At 36.2% G+C, this 25,299-nt stretch overlaps 1 protein-coding gene and 1 long non-coding RNA gene across 3 annotated transcripts in view; both read right to left on the bottom strand.

Moving 5' to 3' along the window:
• The window catches only part of LOC136975998 (V-type proton ATPase subunit G-like), a 99,743-nt gene extending 76,146 nt beyond the window's left edge, over window positions 1-23,597 (bottom strand). For both annotated transcript variants that reach the window (XR_010880857.1, XM_067271201.1), the window contains exons 1-2: window positions 23,384-23,597; window positions 2,463-2,563 (exon numbers count right to left, since the gene is read on the bottom strand). Coding sequence is in view for 1 of the 2 variants with exons in the window: in XM_067271201.1 (XP_067127302.1) it covers window positions 2,463-2,563; window positions 23,384-23,465 (183 nt within the window). In the remaining variant the exon portion in view is untranslated. The remainder of the gene's footprint in view (window positions 1-2,462; window positions 2,564-23,383) is intronic.
• LOC136976041 (uncharacterized) lies at window positions 20,907-21,124 on the bottom strand. The gene is made up of 2 exons (XR_010880868.1): window positions 21,084-21,124; window positions 20,907-21,012 (listed from the first exon to the last, which is right to left on the bottom strand). It is a non-coding gene; the product is annotated as an uncharacterized lncRNA (long non-coding RNA).
• Window positions 23,598-25,299: the final 1,702 nt, after the last annotated feature.

Below are 25,299 nucleotides of genomic sequence, written 5' to 3'. Positions count from 1 at the left end.
ATTGGCCCGCTGTCACTACGCTTCGCCAATCACGTTAATTCTCGACAGTTGTAGCGGACGGACAAGAGCGTCACGGCAGTATCTGATAAATGATGATATTAAATATGAATAACAATGAAATGACCTACACATGTAAATAATGGAAAAAAGAACAGAGAAGGACCGCAAAGTGAAAATGTAAAAATAAATATGAAATTGAGTTGATAACATAATCAAATAAGTCAAGGCAGCTTATTGGCACGAAATTTGCGGCCATCAATGCCAAATAATTGTTCTCATAGACTTTGGAAAGCTAAATGCTTGTAATGAAAATCACTTAGTATGCACGGGCAAAAGCCTGGGGCCGTTCAGGCTACCAAGCTGTCTCGAATCTGTGAAATCGTAACTGTGACTTATACCGACGTCCTATCTGTCTCTTTTCTCCATTATCACCAGGCTATGAGTCACGTAATTGTAAAATGGGAAATCTATGATGGAAAAGTGACGAATCGAAAGTATTGTGCGCGCACATTATGATGTATGTATAGGCAAACGTGGACTAGAGCGATAGAGGAAAGAGAAAGGGAAGAGCAAAGACGAGCGCTTAAAAAGAAGGATAGGCAGGGTCAGACCCTCAGATGTATGACGATTCTCGAATGAATAGGTGCTGATCTTTGTAATTATAAATTGTGAATACGTGTGACTAATATTATTTTGTTTTTTTATTTTGTGCAGGTTATAAGTTATAAATATAAACAAACAACGCTAACCCAATAACGTTAAATCTAAATACCAAATGATTAATTTACTGTGTTTTTGTTATTTCTTATACCCTATTCACACTGTACATTTTAAGCCAGCTTAAGGTATGAAATATGAACGGAACTGACTTAACATTAAACCAGTTTAACTACCAACAACCGGCTCAGCTTAAATCACTTTCTCAAAGGAGCTTAAGTCGCTTCAAGCTTTCCACGAGGTCCACCACAAGTTCAAAAATAATGGCGGAAGCAGATGTACAGGTACAAATGTTCGAACAAACGATACTCTTCTCTGTTAGTATGTATATGCTGCTTTGGTACAAGAAGTTTAAATGATAATATAAATTTATTGTTTACGAAAAAAAAATATATATAAATTTCTGTCAAAAATCCATTCTTATCACAGTTCTATCGCTAAAGTGATATAAACATTGAGAGAATCGTGCTGCCAACGACAATGACATCACTGATAATAAATGTTAATAATTCCTAACTAACGTCTTATGCTCTTTAATTAAATAAGTTATTTATAATTTAAATTACTAAATATAAATTAATTTATGATGATTTATGAAAAATAAGCAAAAGTTTGATTTTATTTAAAATGTAATATTGAGTACACCCACTCGAGAGCTAAGCGAATAATCCGCTTTAATTACCTAGTGTGAACAAGTAGTTAATCTTGTTTTAGACAATGTGACTTAATTTAATTCTGCTTAAATCTTAATCCCGCTTAAAATGTACAGTGTGAATAGGGTATTACTCCTGTTTTTAGGTATTCAGTATTCGGCCGAATAGTGATTAAATATTTGGTATTCTGCCGAATAGCGAAAAACAGACCAAATACCGAATAGTAACCGAATATTCGTTGCATCATTAGTTGAAACTAGTTTTCTTCATAATTGAAGTTTACACTATTTACAAAAAATAATATTTTTGAGTCTATCTTTTAATCCTTTTTACACCACCACAGAAGTAACAGTTAACATAATTTTTGAAGAAATTACTTCTTAAAAACAAAGGAAAATGTATCCTGAGTATTCACAAAAAATTGTAACCATATGCAAATGAAGTAGGAAAACTCGTATCTACCAACAGAAGCAGTTTTAAAACAGATAAGGAGAATATGGTGAGAAGAATTCATGTTTTTTAATGTAAAAGTGTCAGATCCTACAATAACAGGCTGACACTTAATCGTTTTTAACATGGTGAATTTTTTACCTATTTTTTGCCTTTGTTTTTAAGAAGTAATTTTTTCAAAAACCATGTTAACTGTTACTTCTGTGGTGGTGTAAAAAGGATTATAATAGACTCAAAAATATTTTTTGTAAATAGTCTAAACTTCAATTATGAAGAAAATATATCCTGAGTATTCACGAAAAATAGTTGAAACTAGTTTATACTGGATGTCTTTGTTAAAACCCGTTTTGTCTAGTTAAAACTAGTTTTAACTCAAATTCATTTTTGACTAGCAGTAAGTTCTAGTTATAACAAACACATCCAGTATAAACTAGTTTAGACTAGTTAAAATGCATTCTAACTAAAAACTGGTTTTGACTGCAACGTATATACATTAAAATGTATACATCATGTTTCTTAAAGTAAGAAATAGAATATAACTTGAAATTAACATGGCCACAAACACTACAAAGTTTTATTATTATATTTATACAGTAAACATTAGATACTCGAACATAATAAACTACATAAAACATAACTAACCTTTTCTTCATATTTTTTAAATTCTCTCTCTCTTTCTTCTCTTATCCTTTCAATTTCTCTTTGGGCTTCTTCTTTGGCTTGTTTAAGTTTAGTTGCTTTTCCTGAAAAAAAAATTTAATAATAATAATAATGCAAACAATTTCTGTACCACTGTACTGTAACAATAAGTTCAGAAAAAGTAAAAATTTACAAATTAATTTAATTATAACATTATGAACTTTTATAAACATTACTTTTACCTAACAGAGTAGCATTACAGATATATCAATACAATTCAGTTTTCCTTTAATTTAAAAAACTTATTCTATATAACTTAAGCATGTAGTAGGATCAATTAGTTAAATATTTTTTATAAAGCAGTTATCAAAAATGTTGAATTCACACACACAACTACAGTAAAACCTTGCTTAATGCAGGGGATATGTTCCTAGACGACAAAGCACTAAACGAAACAGCATTAAACAAGGTCACTTTCATACATAGTAGTAAATAGGGAAAGAGGAACACAAGATCAAAAATAAACATATTTTTACTTTAAGTTATTTTTATATTAATTTGCATAATAATATATGTTAAATAACACAAACATATGCACAGAGAAGTTTATCTTTAATCTTATCATGTAAAGTTTATCTTTTCTGACAAAGGTCCTGTATCTTCTGAAATTTTTGTTTTTCTGATAAAGTCGTGCAGCTTCACTTGTTGCTTTCTTTTTCTTTCCTTAAGCAAATGTCGGTAGCAGGAGGTTACATCCAAAACGTCTCATTTTACTTTTGCACTCCTTCCAAAATCTGGATCATTCGCTACAATTTGATCAACAATTTCGGTTATTGTTACCAAACTTTTACTAAGGAAATCTTGGGTTCTTCGTTTTCAGAATCTCTATTTTCCAGTTCTACATGAATTCCTTATTCTGTCAGTTCTTGAAGGTCATCATTGGTAAGACTCAACAGAAACTGCAGTTACTTATCAATATCCTACTCATCTATATCTCCTAGTCCTGCTGTACCTGTACCTATATAAGGTTGACAGTTTGGTCAACCTAATGATACAGCAATAGGTTCTTGCTGAGAATTTTTGGATACTTTCAGCCATAACTTCTTCCACACTGCGTTCATGCATTTATAAGTTAACCGATCACCCACTGTGTATATATATATATATATACATACACAGTGGATGATCGGTTAACGAACATAATCCATTCCAAGACTGTTTGCTATCCGAACTGTTTGTTAACCTATTATCAATTTACCATAGGTTTTTATGAGAATTTGATTAATTCATTCTGGAGACCCCAAAAAAATAAAAAATATATACTTTCTTACTACGTTTATTTATATGTAATAATAAAAATGCATATATACACAGTCTTGCATTTTTATTAGTCATGTTTTTTCCATTTATGGGGGTTAAAGAATCTGTCTAATGTCGATTGCTTTTCTCTCTTCTTCAGGATTTTTCAGAAGTAATTAATTGCATTGTGTATATATATGTATATATATATAATACAGTGGATGATCGGTTAATTGGTTAATACAGGTATACCTCAAGTTACGTCGTTTCGAGTTACATCGTTCTCAATTATACATCATTTGTCAAAGAAGTATATGAAAAAATAAAAATCAAGTTTAAGTTATTTTATTCGACTTTACAACCCGTCCGCCACAAATATTGAAGTCGTAATATCACTAGAAAAGCATTAAAAGGACATAAAATCATATTAAAATATGTACAATTACAGTAAATGTTAATATAATCATCATAAATCCTAGAGAACAAAACATGAAAACATCTGTGTTTCTGTGTTATCGTCTTATTTAGTGGTCTTAAGTGCTCTTTATTGACATTTTCCACTGTAACTACACAAGAAAATTTGACTTACGTCACCTATCCTGGAACCAATTACAGACAGAAGGCAAGGTATACCTGTAGTTATATATATAATTCTTTTAAAAATGTTTTTAAACTATTTTAGTTTAGCATCAGCTTTCCAAGTAGAAGTTACTGTTTAGATTAATCAATTTTTAATTTTTGAGTTTAAGTATATCATACATTTTAATTTTTTTCAATCATATTTTTATAAAAGTTATTTTATTTGGAACAAAACTGTAAAAATTATATATAGTTTTGTTGCAAATAAAATCACTTTTGTATACACTAAAAAACTTGTGTACTTTTTTGGGAAAATTCTTGTTCAATCAATGTTCCAGTAGACAAAATATGAAATTGTTTTGCTAAAGCTGGCTTTTGTGGACAAAACCAACAGAATCAAGACAATGGAGAATTGGAAGTTGTGGCAAGCAGAGCTGATCAAAATGATTAGGAAATTCTTCAGCAAGCTTTTGGCATTGAATTGGACTTTAGAGCTATTAATCACATCCTTGTATCATTTGAACATCTCAGTGACTTCATTCGCATCAAATGTGTTAAGAGTAATGTGGTAATTCACTTTAGATGACTTTTTTGTAAATAAGCAATATATCATCGATTATGTAACAATCACAGTTGATTCCTCTTTACATATAGCCTATTATAGTCTTCTGTGTTTTTATCATACTTAGTATATGCAAATATTTATTATGTAATAATCATGTAAATTTTTCTTTGGTATTTTGCTTTTCTTTTTTCTCAGGAGCTCCAGAAAAATTGCTAGAGCTACAGGGCTTCCTATTGTATGAAACTGTGTTTGATAAAATAAATGTTTTTGTTTATTTTCCTTTACTCTGAAATTTAAGGTATAAATTAATTAGTATGAAGTATGACCACAGACCTACTAACTGTGTTTAAACACCAAATATTGAATTCTGCTGCACAACAATGACAGTGGAAATTTACTTCTTTTGGGAGGGAGTCAATACCTGGATAACTTGAAACTTTTTAGCTCAAAAGACAAAATTTTTTGGTCCCAAGTATATTGAATTAACCAGTTTCCACAGCATTGTCTTATTCATAATTTGTTATCTTGATTCTATTATCTCATTAGTCCACCTTATACATTTCATAATTTCATAAATAAGGAACATATTTTATGCAATATTTGGTGAAAATAATTATAATTGTTGCTTAATCTTTTGGTTTAACAACTCATTAAAAAAATAAAATACTTTCATTTTCTAAATAATCATATTTTGATATTTACATTACATCACTGCATTAGACATATAACCTTCATGAATTCCATCATGCATTTCAATATAATAATATTTATTTATTTTAATGAATAAGTACTTTGAAAATTTTTAAAACAATTTTTACTAAAATTATTTTATTATAAAATAAAAATCAATATCTCTATTAAAACAATTTATTCCATTGAATTTGCATTATAAATTAAATAACTCTTATAATTTAATAATTTAGCTGTATAAACATTTATTTTTTATTTTATAATTTATTAAGGAATGATAAATTACTTCATCATAATAATCACAACATATGCACATGTATCTTTTTAATAATAATTAAGTAAAAAATTGGGCAAGAGAACATGGCTTAAGTAATGTTTTGAAAGCATTACAAAGCATCTGAAAACTAGATTTAGAACATGACATTAAAAAAAGACTAAACTTACTTACAATGTTAAGATTTCTAACTTTAAAATTTTCCTAATCAAATAATGTTTTACTTGGAAAAATTGCTATTATTCATTATTATTTTGCACAAAAGTAGAATTATTTTCATCAAAAATATTTCTATTCATCTAAATAATTCTAAAATCAATGCATACACAACAAAATAGAAACAAAGAATTCAATAGAGAAACACACCTTAATATTTCCAATCCTAACAAATTCACTTTATTTAGTTTAATTGAACAAACATTTTTAACCATCATTTAATGACCATCTTCAGATCACAAATCCAAGATATAGAATATAACAAAATTTAAATAAAGTCAATTTGCTGGAATATCAAGGTGTCTTTATTGCCTCAAAAATCATTTTGTAATAGAATTACAGGTACTGTACAGTACATTGTTATTATTTTTATTAGATAGATTCTAAGCAGTTTTGCTTGATAATATCTTGACAGTTTGCCTTATAAGTTAATAACCTATTAATTAATCTAGGTTTGCATTCATCCAAATTATTAAATTTAATACAATACTGTATATGTCTGATATACAGTATTGTATTAAATCTGTGGGATTAATATTGTGGTTTTAATGACGATTTATCTTTATTAAGCATGGAAGTGTGACAAAGTTGGCACCCTGATAGTAAGTCAAACATAAAAGAAAACCAATGCTTTGTTTAAGGAAGCTGCTAAAATATTTATCATGAAACATTTTCCAGACTTGTTTCAAACCATCTTCAGCATATATATAAATTAGATATGGAAAAGTTAATAAAATCTGTTCCAAATCCAATTTACATATATACTGAATATGGCCTGATATGAGACCTAAAAACATTTAATAAAAAATAGTTTTGGTTTTCTGAAACAAGCAGTTGTATTTTTTATTTATCATCCCTACACAATACCATATGCCCACGGTGGCCAAACTGTGGCTCTTGAGCCACATGCGGCTCTTTTCTAGTATACTTGTGGCTCACTGCAAGATACTTAAATTTATACTAAATTTGTTTTTATTTTAATTTTGCTTTTATTATTTTTTATGTATGATTCCTGGATAATATAAAATAAATAATATATTGTTTGAAATAAAAAAGTCAAAATATGGCAACGTTATACATTATTTATTGAAAAATAAATGTAATATTTATTAAATATCATAATACGTAAAAACATTAATAGAAAAGAACAATTATAATGCTTATTTATCCAAATCAACATTAAAAATGAATATATAATGAATAACAATTTCTATAACGTTAATAGTTTTGAAATTTATATTTCCTTATTGACAATTGAAACTAGGAAACGTTTTAGCATTTTTTGGTTTTTAAATTTAGATTATGCTACTTAATACGGCAATTATAATTTATTTATTATTAAAAAAAATTATATTGTATTATAAAACATAATATAAAATGAAATAATAGCTAAAGTGTTGTTTTTTTTTATAAATATTTAAATGAATTGCTGTGGAAAAATATGTATATATGTATATGCGGCTCTTCAACGAATTCTGTTTTCAATATATGGCTCAAGTTCTAAAGAGTCTGGCCACCCCTGCTATATGCTATTACATCATCATCATCAGCTTATTCTACAATTTCAAATTATGGTGTAGCCTCCCTTACATAATCATCCTCCATTTGTGCCCATGTTTGCCTACCATTTGCTTCTCTCCACATGTTGTGCCTGCTTGTTTCCCTATGTCATAGTTCCATCTTAAGTTTAGACGTCCTTTGGGTCTCGATTCTCCGTGGATATCACATCAGTTAGTTGGGTTTTCTGCCTAATCCACTCTATTCTTTTGTGATTTCTCTTGGTTATTCTTAGCATGCATTGCTTCAATGACATAATAGCACAATATTGTATATTTCATTTACTAATGACTATTACATTATATTAACATTGTTGTATTGTTGTACAGTACTTGTTAAAATATTAAAGATAAAAATTTCTTCTAACTTTAACCTCAAATTATTAAATTCTTATTTTATGATTTATAAACAGTTATTCTACAGTATTTTAGAAGTTTACTTTGACAATTTTGAATGTACCAAGTACAGCAGAAACTTGATAATTTGTCATGTCTAGACTGAGAGGGTAAGGAATTACAAAAATTAACAAATTATAGAAAATTCTAGGAATAATAATTAAAACACATTTTGAAATACTTTTATAGTTTTAATCAACACAATATGTAACTTATAATCTAATTTTTACAAAAACTTTTGGAAAACATTTTATTAAAGCTAAGAATGTAACTTAAAAAACAACTTGCAGAATGTTAAAAAAATTGTTCTTTTGTCTTTGTGTGTGTGTGTGTACATATCACATTTTAAACCAATGTGATTTTTTTAAACTACTTTTTCACTTGAACAATAACAAGGACTTGGCAAGGACTTAAAGTTTGAATCTTCTTGTTAAATGTTCAGTCCTTAGTCATTCATTAAAATCAGTGATTCCCAAACTTTTTTGAGCCACTTTCCCCTTGGTTCCATAACAACTCTCCCAACCATACCCCAATGCTCCCTAACCCATTTTCCCTTGTGTGAGAAAGGCTTGGAAATATTCTTAGAAAAACTTTTCTATGGACCACTTCTTCTTACCCATTTTACCAGAGGAAAGGGAAAAGTTGTCAGTGACTCCAACCCTCACCATTGAGTACCCTGCTTCCAACACCCCCTGCCACCCATTTGCTTCTTTTTGCCCCCTAGATTTACTCACTGCCTACAGGGGGGCAGTAGCATCCACTTTGGGAACCACTGATTTAAATAAATCAAAGTCTTGGACATCATAAATAATTACTCTAGAATGGCACTTCTTCGGAAGCCGACAAACGACCACCTCACTCAGCACTGTCCTTTCTATCCACTCCTTTTGGAGTACTTCGTCGTCCTTACAGGATGTGACCTCAATCAGGACACTATTCCTCCTTACCCGGCAGACATTCTTCACCCCTACCTTTCATTTGGCAGGGTTGATGTTCTTTTTCACATAGTCACGAACCGCATCACTGCTCTCCTTTCCATCCTTCGGATACACAAGGAGAACATGTTCCAATAAAGGAGCAGAAGGCTCCCAGTTCGGCTTTGGGGGACCATGTGCTACCTGTACATATGTCCCCTTTTTCACTGTTGCAGGACTTTCTTTTTCTGCTCTGCTGGACCTTTGGATCGGTCGGTGGGACGTGGCCACCTTCCTCTCACCTAGAGCTAGTAAAGCTCTCACTTCGGTGCATAGAGCACTTAGCTCGCACTCCTGCCTCATCACTAGCAAAGTCATCTTGGTAAAAAGGGGCTAGATGGCAGAACCTACTGTCTTTTGACAGCAGTTATTAGTCTTGCCTAACAGAGCTGCCAGCACCTCAGAGATGTTCTCTATCTACTTGCCCACTTCTGGGCAGGTTACTGCACTGCAGCAGTCCCTTCTGATTTTTGGCAGAGGAAGGATTCTCCTCAACTATCACCAAAGCAATCATCTGTCCTGGGTCTGTACAGGATGTCTCAATTTTGCCATTTTTGGAAGCAATTTCTCTGATTGCTCTCACAGTCCTCCCTTCCTCATCCCCAGCCATGGCTGGACACTCTTCGACTGGGGGAACAGGAGGAGAACACTGAGGGAGTCACCACTCCCCCAGAAGGAACAGCATCTGAAGGTGCATCCTCTTCTATGTGCACATGTCAATGCATCACTCACTCACTTCTTGTGGCCACTGTGTTATCAGCCACAACTTCCTCCCCTGAGGCAATGACATCAGCCTCTTCTGGGCATGAGTTGAAGGCAGATCTACGATCTGCTCAGCCCTTTCAATAACAACCACTGGCTGCAATCCCACCTTTGCAGCTTTGTTCTTTTTGCTAGTGTTCCACTTCTTACGGGGACTGCCGCTTTTTGGATGCAGTGCTAGAAGCACCACTTCCTCCCTCTCCATTACTTCTAGACTCCTTTTAAATTCCCATTAGCTTGGGATTCTCAGCTTTACAAGTTTCAGAGCGTAGAGTCACATGCATGTTACCCTTTTGTTCAGCCATAATCAATAAAAATAAAGGAAAAGTGGTTGAGGCTCCACCCAACGGGCATCCCACATCCTTCCAGGCATCGGAGTAAGCATTTAAGAGCCTCCCCACAAGTGGTTCGACAGCTGCCAATTTAATTGGCTTGGTCACCCCAGCCAGCTGGTTGCTTGACTTGGGCTGCCTCCTTATCCCTACTAGGACTGCTTCTCTTTTACCGTGTGGAAGAAGTTTTGTGCGCCTCGCGCTGCCACAGGCTGAGGCAGTATCGACTGCATTCGGCCACCTTTCTAGCATTCGACCATCAACCTCGCACCACCAAGAAGAATGGGGGAGTTCATGAGTGTGTCTCAAGTTCAGAGGGTTAGGATTGTCAGATCCATAGGCTGCAGTTCCCTAACCAACACAGTGTTTGAATCCAGGAGATCCAGCATTCAGCATCCCCAAGTCCTACAGGAGACACTGGGAACTTTGCCCACAAGTGCAGCGAGAAGGGGGTCATCTTGCTGCCAACGAGAGCGGTGCTCAATCGAAGGCAGGGGGACTTGAGCTGGGCTGCATGATTAGCACAGCAGGAGGGATCCCTATTGCATTTCAGCATCGCCCGTCAACTGAAGCCCCACAAGGGGCACCCACTGATGCTTTTGCTCTTTATTGGCAGGGCTATCAACTTGCGTCAAAGTCCAATCAACTACACTCCTTTTTATCTCAAATGAAGACAAGTCCTCCCTGGGAATTCAGTTAGTAGTGGTTACAGTGACCATCCTCCGAAATTGGACTTACTGAGGGACCATGTTGGCCCTCTTATTGCCAAAACCATTAAGAAAGGCTGGCATGCCTCAACCATATTGTAGTCTCCCTTCTGTTTTGATGTGAGTCTGCATGCCGTTATGCCAAATTGCAGCTCTGGTTGTTGTCTGCCCAAACAGAGGTTTAGTAGGTTCCAGTTTAGTAAGATATTAAAAATCCTGATGGAGGCTGTGGATAGGGACACAGCACACAGGCAACAAGCTTCATTAAGGCCTGGTACACAGACCCAAGGCCCATGATATTCTAACACCTCTGGAACCTTAGGCGCAAGTCTAAAGACTCCATCAATAGCCGAGACCAAGATGGGATCTTCAGATCCTCTATATCCGTTGCCTCTCGCCGCTAACCTCCCCCACCATGACCAGGCCAGTTCCATACCTGGGAACTGGCTTGGACATGTGCAACTACTAGTATACTATTGTCAATATATTAGCACATATCATGCCATGTGTTGGCATGACATAAGTACCATGCAGCAATGTGTGACACAATGGATGCAGGAATATCTGCAAAAGTGCTGAAGAGGGAATGGATTACATTGGTGCATGACAGAGTGGACAGACACCCCTTGGGACCAGTTCATCATGGCAGCATGTGACATCCAAAGCCGCACGTTGCAGTCAACAGGTGCATGTGTCCACCCAACCACTTACATCAGATTCTATAAAGTCAGATGCAAACACAGCAACCAACAATCAGGATGCCATTAACCACACAACACAGAACTGCATGTCTGACATGGTGTCATCATTGCAACTGGACTGTCAAATGGCATTGCGTATTGTTTACGGATGAATCCCACTTCTGTCTGCAGAGGAATGATGGCTGTGGACAAGTGTGGTAGTATCCCAAAGAATTCTACGTGGCAGCCCTTTTTTTCCAAATTGGTCCCAAACTAGGCATCATGTTTGATCAGCGGTCAGTTCTGGTGCACATTTCCGGTACACTGACAGTAGACCAATTCCAGTTTCCTGGAAGATTGCAAGGGTTGTCCCTGTCCCAAAGCCTGGATCCTCAGATGATGTAAGACCTATCTCCTTATTATCAATAATGGGCAAAATATTGGAAAGACTTATTACTAGTAGACTTTCTTGGTTTGTTGAAACAAACAAATATCTCAATGAGGCCCAATTTGGCTTTTGGCCACAAAGAACGGCAGAAGATGCTATTGAGCATATGGTCAAGAAAACAAAACACCTGCATGAGAACAACAAATATCTACAGGTATGTAAAATTACTCCTCACTCCGACACCGGGGATGAAATACTAAATACCGAACCTGTTACCGGTGTAATTTGCGTGAAAAATCTTCTTTCCACAAACGTTTTCGAGCTTTCCAAACAGCTCTTCTTCAGGTGGAGAAAAAAGTTCCGACGAAATACTTCGAAAAAAGACGAAAAAAGAACGTAGACATTTAAATAAAAACGGAATCTAAAAATAGAATGCAGATGTTTAAACAAAAATTACGGAACTCGCATATCAAACGAACATTAAGGTGGACATGCGCATTCGTGCGCCGATGTTGCTATTTATAGATCGTTGTTTATGAGGGCCTGCCACGCTATAGAAAGATTAATTTCATCCTTCCGATTTATACATGTGGTCCGATGGTTAGCCCTACAGATGGATATAGCTTCCCGCCATTTTAGTTGGTCCAGGTGGGGCGTAGTGTCGATGATGTCAGCTTTGTCGAACTCCGGTTCTATATCCGGATCAGATGCAAAGGTGGTTAGGGCCGTGGTGTACCGCCCGTGCCGAAGGTCCGCCTGATGTTCTTGCACTCTGGTATTTAAAGATCGCTTGGTTGAGCCGATATATACAAGGCTCTCGTTACATCTGTTATCTTTCAGCGGGATAGAGTACACGCCAGGAAGCCTGCCACGGACTGGAGTGCCTTTTTCATTTCTGAGGATGTCATAGATTGTCGGGCCTCTTCTATAGGCTATTTGTAGTTGTTGTTTTCCAGCGATCTCAGCGTATATCGCTTTAACATATGGGTTAAAGGTGACTGGGAGGCGTGTACGTTCATCCTGGTCAGTGTTGGTCCTCGTACGCGTAGTGGGTGCGTATTGTGAGCGTTGAAGTCGCTCAATTAGACGGTGTGCTAGACCATGGTAACCGTGCTTGGCTGCCATCCTCTTGATATAATTCAATTCGGTGTTGAGGGCTTGCGTGGTGGACGAGTGGGAAAAGGCCCTTTTAATCAAAGTATTAAATGCTGCAGCCTTGTAGGTGAATGGGTCAGATGAACCTACCGGTATGTATATAGGGTCGGCATAAGGTTTACGGTATACCGACGTGACGATGGCGGATCCTTCTACTTTAATGTTTATATCCAAAAAATGGACCTCAGTATTGCTAGATTGTTCCATTTCGAGCGTTAGGCCGTAGGGATTATCGTTAACGGTTTGTACGAAGTTAGAGATGTCAGGTATTGTCCTCCACATGATGAGGATGTCGTCCACATACCTCCTATAGAGTAAGATGTTCGGGAGGAACAGCGGAAGTATTTTTTGTTCCAGCTGCCTAAGGACCATTTCGCATAGGTCCCCAGATACTGGGCTACCCATGGGGACTCCTCTTTGCTGTTTGTAGACCTCTCCGTCGAACGCAAAGATAGAATTATAACAGATCAGATGGGCTAAGTCAATGACTTGGTGGTGTAATGCTTGATCTTGAGTCAAATTAAGTAAAATGTCCCTAAGGGAGCAAAAAGCTGGAGGAAGCTCCACCGACGGGTACATAGATTTAAAGTCTAGCACGGTAATATACTGCGGCGTCGAAGGCAGAACCCGGAGGAGGTGGATGAGCTCAACTGGGTTATCGATGGTGTATGGGTAGTCCTTGAGGTGGGGAGAAAGTAGGTTATGAATGGCTTTCTCCAATTTTCTTGTGGGAGCTCTGATTTTATCGACTATTGGACGTAATTGTTGGCCCATTTTGTGTGTTTTGGCAAATGCAAAAAGTCTTGGTGTGTCCGGGGAATCGACCACTACGTTGCCCAACGCAAGGCGTTTTGCCAATTTGGAATTTGCAAATCTCTTAACTTTATTTTGTATCTTGTCCACCATGTTCTCATTCTCCTTTTCGCATTGGGTGATATTGATGTATTCCCTTAAGCCTTGACGGTAGGTGCTGCGTCTCATGAGGACTAGCGTTTTAGATTTATCTGCCCTGGTGAGAATGATCCCGTTACGTTGCATCCACTCGCTTGTGCGTCTAAGTTTATTTCTCAGCTCGGTGACCTCAGGTTGTTCTTTAGTTTTCTTCATTCTTAGTGTGGCTAACCATCTGTAGTACTCTTTTTGCGTATCCGGTAGGCTTTTTACTAGGAGTTCCAAGTCTGGAATGAGGTCCTTATATCCGCTTATAGGAGGCGGAGGTGCAAAGGTCGGACCATGCTTCAATACATCTATGACGAACTTAGGAGGTTTAAGATTGTCCCATACAACGAACGGGAACGTAGGGTGTTGTCGTCTTTCTGGTACTTGGAATCTTAGTATCCAGTTCAGTTTCTTATGGTAGCGTCTTTTTAGGTTGGCACTTAGACGCTCTTGGATGGGAATTAGCCTAGTATTCTCCCTTGCCAATACGTCAGAGTACTACAGATGGTTAGCCACACTAAGAATGAAGAAAACTAAAGAACAACCTGAGGTCACCGAGCTGAGAAATAAACTTAGACGCACAAGCGAGTGGATGCAACGTAACGGGATCATTCTCACCAGGGCAGATAAATCTAAAACGCTAGTCCTCATGAGACGCAGCACCTACCGTCAAGGCTTAAGGGAATACATCAATATCACCCAATGCGAAAAGGAGAATGAGAACATGGTGGACAAGATACAAAATAAAGTTAAGAGATTTGCAAATTCCAAATTGGCAAAACGCCTTGCGTTGGGCAACGTAGTGGTCGATTCCCCGGACACACCAAGACTTTTTGCATTTGCCAAAACACACAAAATGGGCCAACAATTACGTCCAATAGTCGATAAAATCAGAGCTCCCACAAGAAAATTGGAGAAAGCCATTCATAACCTACTTTCTCCCCACCTCAAGGACTACCCATACACCATCGATAACCCAGTTGAGCTCATCCACCTCCTCCGGGTTCTGCCTTCGACGCCGCAGTATATTACCGTGCTAGACTTTAAATCTATGTACCCGTCGGTGGAGCTTCCTCCAGCTTTTTGCTCCCTTAGGGACATTTTACTTAATTTGACTCAAGATCAAGCATTACACCACCAAGTCATTGACTTAGCCCATCTGATCTGTTATAATTCTATCTTTGCGTTCGACGGAGAGGTCTACAAACAGCAAAGAGGAGTCCCCATGGGTAGCCCAGTATCTGGGGACCTATGCGAAATGGTCCTTAGGCAGCTGGAACAAAAAATACTTCCGCTGTTCCTCCCGAACATCTTACTCTATAGGAGGTATGTGGACGACATCCTCATCATGTGGAGGACAATACCTGACATCTCTAACTTCGTACAAACCGTTAACGATAATCCCTACGGCCTAACGCTCGAAATGGAACAATCTAGCAATACTGAGGTCCATTTTTTGGATATAAACATTAAAGTAGAAGGATCCGCCATCGTCACGTCGGTATACCGTAAACCTTATGCCGACCCTATATACATACCGGTAGGTTCATCTGACCCATTCACCTACAAGGCTGCAGCATTTAATACTTTGATTAAAAGGGCCTTTTCCCACTCGTCCACCACGCAAGCCCTCAACACCGAATTGAATTATATCAAGAGGATGGCAGCCAAGCACGGTTACCATGGTCTAGCACACCGTCTAATTGAGCGACTTCAACGCTCACAATACGCACCCACTACGCGTACGAGGACCAACACTGACCAGGATGAACGTACACGCCTCCCAGTCACCTTTAACCCATATGTTAAAGCGATATACGCTGAGATCGCTGGAAAACAACAACTACAAATAGCCTATAGAAGAGGCCCGACAATCTATGACATCCTCAGAAATGAAAAAGGCACTCCAGTCCGTGGCAGGCTTCCCGGCGTGTACTCTATCCCGCTGAAAGATAACAGATGTAACGAGAGCCTTGTATATATCGGCTCAACCAAGCGATCTTTAAATACCAGAGTGCAAGAACATCAGGCGGACCTTCGGCACGGGCGGTACACCACGGCCCTAACCACCTTTGCATCTGATCCGGATATAGAACCGGAGTTCGACAAAGCTGACATCATCGACACTACGCCCCACCTGGACCAACTAAAATGGCGGGAAGCTATATCCATCTGTAGGGCTAACCATCGGACCACATGTATAAATCGGAAGGATGAAATTAATCTTTCTATAGCGTGGCAGGCCCTCATAAACAACGATCTATAAATAGCAACATCGGCGCACGAATGCGCATGTCCACCTTAATGTTCGTTTGATATGCGAGTTCCGTAATTTTTGTTTAAACATCTGCATTCTATTTTTAGATTCCGTTTTTATTTAAATGTCTACGTTCTTTTTTCGTCTTTTTTCGAAGTATTTCGTCGGAACTTTTTTCTCCACCTGAAGAAGAGCTGTTTGGAAAGCTCGAAAACGTTTGTGGAAAGAAGATTTTTCACGCAAATTACACCGGTAACAGGTTCGGTATTTAGTATGTACAGGTATACCTCGACTTGCGTCCCTCTCGATTTACGTTGTTCCCAATTTTACGTTGTTTGTCAAAAAAGTATACGGAAAAATAAAAATCAAGTTTAAGTCATTTTATTTGACTTTACATTCGTCCGCCACAAATATTGAAGTCGTAATATCACTAGAAAAGCGTTAAAAGCACATAAAATCATATTAAAATATGTACATTTACAGTAAATGTTAATATAATCATCATAAATCCTAGAGAACAAAACACAAAAACATCTGTGTTCCTGTGTTGTCGTCTTATTTAGTGGTCTTTAAGTGCTCATTATTGGCGTTTCCTCCATTATTGGCGTTTAGTTACGACGTAAGTCATAGTTTTGACTTACGTCGTACCTACACAAGTAAATTCGACTTACGTCGCCTCTCCTGGAACCAATTACCGACGTAAGTCAAGGTATACCTGTATTAGGGATTAGTTTTGATATATCAAAAGCTTAATTCACCACACTACACCTTTATTTGTTGCTGAGATAGTTTTATTGAAAGAACTAACATTTTTCAGCTTACTCAATAGGCCATCCTCAGGCTTAACCTTCAAAAATGGAACATTGGCATTCCATTAAAGGAATACATTTGTTTAAAAATTCAAAGCATCATTAACAGAAAAAAGGAAGAACAAGATAATATATACAAATATAAATATACAATAAGATCAAAATAGCAAAAATAAGAAGTAAAAATAAAAAAAATAAAAATAAATCTACTGGTGATTCTTTATATAAACATAGTAACAAATTGTTAAGGAATAATTGATGAAAAATGTAAATATAAACTAAGGCAAGACTATGAGGTCATGTTAAATTTCTTGACTACAAATTTCCAAGCTGTCGGTAGGCTGTCTGGTCCCTTGCATTTATGCATGTCTCTTTTGTTACTGATGCTTTGAATTTTTAAACAAATGTATTCTTTTAATGGAATGCCAATGTTCTGTTTTCAAAGGTTAAGCCGGAGGATGGCATATTGAGTAGGCCAAAAATGTTAGTTCTTTCAATAAAACTATCTCAGCAACAAATAAAAGGTGTAGTGTAGTGTGGTGAATTAAACTAATTATTTGCTGAGCATGTATCTGCTTTATATATCAAAAGCATTTGATAATGCTTAGTAGTCACTCATTAAACTGCAATTGCAACAGATCAAGTATCCACGAAACATCTTTAATAACATTCAAGACTACTTACAAGATAGAGTGGCGGTATTACAATACAGACAACACCATGTGAGGAAATCTATATCCAAAGGATGTCCGTAGGGGTCTGTTTGTGGACCCCTGCAGAATATAACATTTGATCGATTCCTTACCCAAGATTTTGGGCAGACAGACTTAACTGCATACGCAGATGATGTTACGATGTTGATAGGTGGTCGCTCTAGAGCGGACCTGGAGAGTAAAGGTAACCTTTTGATACAAAGGATATACAGCTGGGGGATAGACCATAAGTTTTATTTTAACCCTGTCAAAACGACAGGGATAGTTTTTAACAAACCAGGCAACATCAATCTATATTTAAGACCACTACATCTTTCTATGAAAGAAAAAACCGTAAAAATAGAGAAGACCTTAAAATATCTAGTAGTAGTTATTGACTTCCGACTTAATTGGGACAAGCATGTCGAATCCATTACAAACCGTACTGGTTTTATTCTGCAAGCTTTTGCACAGGTCACTACAAAAACTTGGGGGTTCTCCTCTAATGCAATGGCCATTATCTATGAAAGTATATACATCCCCATCATGACCTATGCGGAACCTGGGGATGGGCCACATCTAAAGTACATACAAACAGGAAGCTTATATCAGAGACGTACATTACTTTTGATAACTAAAGTGTTCCATACTATAAACAATCAAAGTCTTCAAGTGATTGTGCAGAAACCACCTCTAGATCTGATTATTATTCAACGACGTAAGTTACTAGTTAAATGGAGAGATATATTACGAGTGCATGTATGTATCATAACGCATGATGATGTTGAATGGACATTTCCCTTTCGAGACACAACCCATTCAGATATCCACATTTATTGTAATGATAATAACATCCAACATGCAGACATTGATATATTTACTGATGGATCTAGAATAAATGAAATGGTCGGATGTAGTTTTGTTGTATATCTTAACAATAATGAAATTCACAATCAAACCATACGACTTGATTCGTGCTGCACTATATTCCAAGCAGAAATGCTTGCTTTACAATTGGCAATTACCTGGTCCGAGGATAGGTATCATAACGCTCTAATCCATATACACATGTATTCTTTGTCTGCCCTTAAAATTATAAACAGCATCAAACTACATCCAGTTGCTAAAGAAATTAGAAGAACGATACACTTGTCTCCCTGTACATATGTTGTATCTTGGGTTCGTGCACACCAGGGAACTATAGGATATGAAAGGGCAGATTTATTAGCCAAACAGGCTGCAGAAAACATCTCGTTGCCAATCAATTATAATAAACTCAGCCGATACACGCTAAGAAGGTTTTTATGGGAAGATACTATATGTGCATGGCAAGATAAATGGAATGAAAACAGACATCACATTACTTATGAATTTATACCTGATATACAACAATTTTATGATTTAAGATGGTATTCACCAAATTACTATGTAACTCAAATGCTCTCCAATCATGGAAAATTTGCATGTTATCTTGCCAGGTTTACTAGTAGGACTTCGAATGAATGCCCTACGTGCCATATTATTGATGGTTCGAAACACTATTTGTTTGACTGTGTTATGTTTGAGAGAGTAAGGTTATAATTCAGATTAGCATTAGAGGAGATTGGTGTGGATTGACCTTGCCGGTTATCTGACATCCAGAGAGACAAAAATGTCTACAATGCATTCTTAAGATTTGCTAAACAAATTATCATTGTTACAAACCAACTTATTTATAATTAGATTAGTTAGCTTATTGTATTGATTGTGCACTTTATTTATGGGTATAACTTTAAATCGGAAAGGGTTAACACTTATGGTTTTGTCTATGATTCTGTCGATTTCCTAGCATATTGTATTAATTCTCTATTCATCTCTGAGTTCTCTTGTTCTCGCCATCACTTCTATTAATTTGTCTATATGTGTTGGCTACCCATGGATATGCATGGAATGTATACTGTCTTATTCATCTGAGCCTGTATTAATTCTGGCTTACTTAACTGTTAAGAACTGTTATTAAGTGCCCACAGCTAGTTGTGATTAGGGATTGCAATTGCTGGATCCCTCATCTAGCAATCCAGCTGGATCCAGCACATTCTTCAGCCTGCTGAATCCGCAAATACCCAATTAACTTTCTAAATAATGGCGCAAAAGTCTACGTTGTCAGTGTTGCCGCTGTGCTACGTGCGCTATCGCTCAGCAGTGAGAGTGACATTGCCATTCAGTGTGGCACATGCTACACCCCCTTTCTATACTGCACCGCCCGCCCTTTTACCTCTACTGATCTAATTGCCAGTTGACTTTTTGCTCTCACTAAATAAAGTATTTAGTGAGAGCAAAAAGTTACTTATGAGGAAAAAGTTACAAAGAGGAGTTACTTATTTTATTTAGTGTCTTCGCACTAAATAAAATAAGTAACTCCTCTCCTACTCCTGGTGCATAATTCTAATTTACAGTCGGTTGTGACATCAATGAATCACGTGACGAAACGATTTATGATTATTTGATGACCCTGAAACCAACTAGTGTAGAGGCAGAAAGCACCTTCTCTGCAGCGGGATACATATGCAAATTCATTAAGAAGTAGGATGGGAGACAACACCCTCAATACCATTTGTTTCTTGAGATCCTACTTCCAGAAAAGTCAAAAAAATAACAGAAGTGATTGATTTAATTTTATTTAATCCTTTAAAATATTTTATTCAACACAAGACTAATATTTTATAACTTCTACTCTAATTGTATTAATTAAGAGTTTTTAACTTTTATTCTATAAGTGGTTAGTGGGCTAAACTAGGCAATTTTTTATGAAAATTAGTGAGAAACTGAAACTACCTAGTTAGTTAAATAGTTAATTAAATTAATGAGTATCAGTATCTTAGATATATGATGATGTCAATGTATGTGATTCATGATTGTAATAATAATAACTAACCACTAGGCTACTACTAATTACTCACTACTTTACTAACACAAATAGTTAAATTAATTATAAATAACTACAGACTGATATGTAGAGCCTATATAAGAAAACTGGTAAGACTGATAGCCACTTAGCCACTGATTATCTGTCCTTACATTATTATAATATATTAATATAAATTAATTAGTAGAATTACCTTTGGTTTTAAAATTTCGCTGGATGAAAATATTTTTTTTTTTTTTTTATGAAATAAAAAGACAGTCGCTTCCAAAAAATAATTTTTAGTGGATCACCATTTATTTCCTTACATTGTTCAAGAATAAAAACTTTTGGACGACCCGACCTTCCTTTTTAGGCTTCACGGCCGCCCAGGAAACAATTCTATAAAACACAGGAAAAACTCCAATTAAAATTATAAAAATTTTCACAAATATTGGAAATGGTGACCTTACGACGTCTTGAGTTGCATCCATGACTTCCAGTCGGGATTTTCGGACCTTATATCCACTTGTAAATTTGCGCTGTAAAATGTAGATTATCTTGTCCTCCCTCTGGCGGCGAATTATTATTAAATTTTTTAGTTTTAAGAATTATTTTCATCAGCGAAATATTTAAAACTAAAAAAATTTAATAATAATTCGCCGCCAGAGGGAGGACAAGATAATCTACATTTTACAGCGCAAATTTACAAGTGGATATAAGGTCCGAAAATCCCGACTGGAAGTCATGGATGCAACTCAAGACGTCGTAAGGTCACCATTTCCAATATTTGTGAAAATTTTTATAATTTTAATTGGAGTTTTTCCTGTGTTTTATAGAATTGTTTCCTGGGCGGCCGTGAAGCCTAAAAAGGAAGGTCGGGTCGTCCTAAAGTTTTTATTCTTGAACAATGTAAGGAAATAAATGGTGATCCACTAAAAATTATTTTTTGGAAGCGACTGTCTTTTTATTTCATAAAAAAAAAAAAAAAAAAAAAAAAAAAGAATTACCTTTGTATTATTTAACTTAAAGATTACATTATAATTATAATCTAACTAAACATTTAAAGTTAATTATCTCTATCTCAAGTGTCAAACCGAACCAAAGTTAAGTTTATTACCTAAATGTGTAAGAAGTTTTAGTAAGAAGTGACCAGTCTACATAATAAAAGTTTCTTAAGTGTTTAAAAAAAAAAAAAAAAAACATAAATTGCTGGATAGATAGATAGATAACACTTTATTGCACCAAAAATACATCTGCACTGGATCCAGCTGAAGTGATGTGGTCCAGCAAAAATCCAGCTGGATTGCAATCCCTAGTTGTGATGTAGTGCTACAAGTGAACGTAATCTGAGTTATTCATTGCTTTTGTGATTTTTTTGAAAATTGTATATTTTGTCAACCTTATACATATTGACATTTAACCCCTATTGGGAAATACCAATGACTGTATTTCAACTTTGGGCATTATAACAATCCCTTATGAGAAATACTTGTGTCTGAGACTCAGCAGTGTGCATTCAACTATGTGCTTAACCAGACTACGCCATGATAATGTAGGATCCTTAATAAATGTATGCTTAAAAACAAGAATAAATTGATATTAAACTAACACTTTATATAAAAATTTTTAATTATTATTATTAATACAAATAACTATGATTCACTATACATATACAGTATAATGTATATGTATAGCATTTGTTTGTTTTAAGTTACGACAATGCAACACTTGGGTGATCTACCTAAAGGGATGCCTTCCGGGAGGTCTTTTAAAGGTAACTGGCCCCTATTCAGGCATTACGGACGTGGAGAAAACCCACAAAACTCCACACTGCTGACCTGTCCCAGCCAGGTGCAAACCCACGACCGAACTCCCAGCATTTGGGGAACGGAACTGCAAGCCATACATATAGCAAATCGGTTAATGTTACCCTTGGTGCCAAGATGGCGGCTCGTCTCTGATTCAAGCAAGGAAACAGTGGGACGCACGTTCTAACCTAACCTAACCTATTCTAATAAATTACCATAATTATTAGCAACCAAAATTATTAGAATAGGTTAGGTTAGGTTAGGTTAGAATGTGCGTCCCACTGTTTCCTTGCTGGAATCAGACGAGCCACCATCTTGGCACCAAGGGTAACATTAACCAGCAAATCATATCTATAAACATACATGTATAAATATTTACGATATATACCAGGCATGGGCAAATGCGGTTCTTTTTGAGTTACGTGCAGCTCTTGCTGAAAGTGTTAATTTCTGTTTTTTATTAATATTTTTACAATTTTATTTTTATAATTTTGTGAAAATATGTTTATTATAAAAATTCAATATTTGTTTTATATTATATTTATATTATATAATAAACTCGCGCGCCTTACCATACTATCCACCACGACAGTACAGAACTGCAGCTGCCATGCATTTTGCAAAACCTACATCGCGGCTCCCACTGAACTCTTGCTTGCCCACCCCTGGTATATGCATACATCATACATAGACATATTATATATAGTGAAATATGTTTTGGGTTATGTAAATTATCAAAGAAACATGAACCTTATAAAATTTCAGATTTTATAATATATTTATATTACAAAATCTGCAAACATAAATACAATTGAAAATTAATTTTCAATTGTAAATATTTAAATGCAGTTTAATTGTAATCATTAATTAGTTGCAAACTTTATGATTTCATGCATGTAAATAACACGTTTATCTTACATTTATTAATAATTTATACTTAAATAAATGGAAAAAAGACTTACGTTTTCTTGCTTCAGCCACTTTTTCTGCAGCTCTCTTTTCGGCTGCTAATAGCTGCTGAATGCCTTGAGTTTGACTAGCCATTATATTATTATCGAGGATATTGTAAAACTAGGTGTAAATCGTATATAAATACTTAAAATTTTTACAACTAAGATGAAAACGACTCAGATCTACCCTTCAGATATCCAAGTCAGGTGATTTGCGATCCGAACAGCGACGCCTACCGGATACGTGAATTTATTGATTCATTAGCTAAATTTGAATAATTTAATTTATTTTAAGATTTACTTTTATTAAAAGCCTTTTGTTTTAATTTTTAATTAATTTATTAACAGCTTAATAAAAAATATTTTAAAGTTTGATAAATTTGTGGTTTTTTAAAACGTTTTTTTAGTCCTGAGGACACTTAAACAAAACACCCAAAAGGTGGGCCGACCAGTGACAATCCCTAAACACTGGGCGTTCGATCGTGAGGTTCGCGCCTCTCCGGGATGGACTGACCAGTGGCGTTTTCCGGGTTTTCTCCACGTCTGTAACAATAAATAGGAGCCCGTTACCCTTGAAAGACCTCCCGGAAGGCGTTATTCCCGCGCGTTACGTCCACCATAATAAACTTATCCAACTACTAATATTAGCCAATGAGCTTACACATTCTACGGGGTGAAATAGCCAGAGAAACAGACGCCCAACTTGCTATTAAACAAACAAACAAACCCGAACGGTTTTTAAAGTGGCAGTTTATTGCTCTGGGAAACCCGAGATCAAATCTGCACAAATCAAACAACTCCAGGAATTTTTCGGAGTGGTCCGTCTGGATATAAAATTATTGAGCCTCATCTCTCACCATCACCCCCATCCATTGTGGGCTGACCAAACCCAATACAGGCTTGTTAAAGAAAAGACCATCTTAGTACCCACAGTTTGAAAATAGTATGCCAATCCACCACTGATCCGGTCCCCGACCCACCCAAGAAGGTCGGATCCCTTATTAAATTAATAGCAATGTTAACAAAATCTTAGACAGTACAAAAACCACAATTCCATCGAGTATACCCAGTGGTGATATTCGAAATATTTAACAAGGGGTTCGCTAGCAGAAAATTTTTCCCTGACAATCACCGACAAATAAAATGGAAGTTTTGAATAGAAATAAATACAATACCTTTTCTTGCAACCGTATATCTAACAATCGGTGGCATACTTGGAACGTAACGAGCCGTGGGTGAAGGGCAGGTAACGATAATATTTTAGGGCTGTCGACCTTTTTTATTTTGTTTTTTTTAGGCAGGGGTAATCTTTACCGCGAAATGGCGCTTCTGGAAATACACACGTGTCATCATCTCTCGAGATACATTATACTTTTTCTTTCCCTGTCCATAGCCCGACACGTGTTCCACAGCCATCTTGTATTATCTCGCGCGCGTGGCATTCTGGGATCTCTCTTATGACTGGATCAAGAACTCTCTTGAATCGATCGCGATTAAACCTCGATTGAAACGGTCGAGAGAGATCGCACCAAGACATACTCCCTGACCTTGCTCACAATCTAGATTGAAATGCTCGGTACGAACGGGGTATAAGGCTCTAGTTTAGTAGTATTACAGAGTATATACGCATATTTTAATATATTTAAAAAAAAAAAAAAAACAAACCCACTGAGAAATGTTCCGTGTTTAACAAGGTTCGGGGAAAATGAAAATTTTAACAACGGGTTCGGGCGAACCGTTCGGAAAACTTTAACAACGGGTTCGGGCGAACCCGTTCGGAAAACTGAAAATTTTAACAACGGGTTCGGCCGAACCTGTGCGAACCCGCCGAATATCACCACTGAGTATACCGACCTCCTCGCACGCAGGTGTTGTTGCTAGAGCTAGCACAACAAACAGAGCCGGATTAACCCACTTTAGGGCCCTAG

Source organism: Centruroides vittatus, unplaced genomic scaffold (assembly GCF_030686945.1).
Source record: "Centruroides vittatus isolate TY-2023 unplaced genomic scaffold, ASM3068694v2 contig_392, whole genome shotgun sequence".
Classification (NCBI taxonomy): domain Eukaryota; kingdom Metazoa; phylum Arthropoda; class Arachnida; order Scorpiones; family Buthidae; genus Centruroides; species Centruroides vittatus.
The sequence above is the reverse complement of the archived record's forward strand: the minus strand, read 5'-3'. Positions and strand labels throughout refer to the sequence as shown.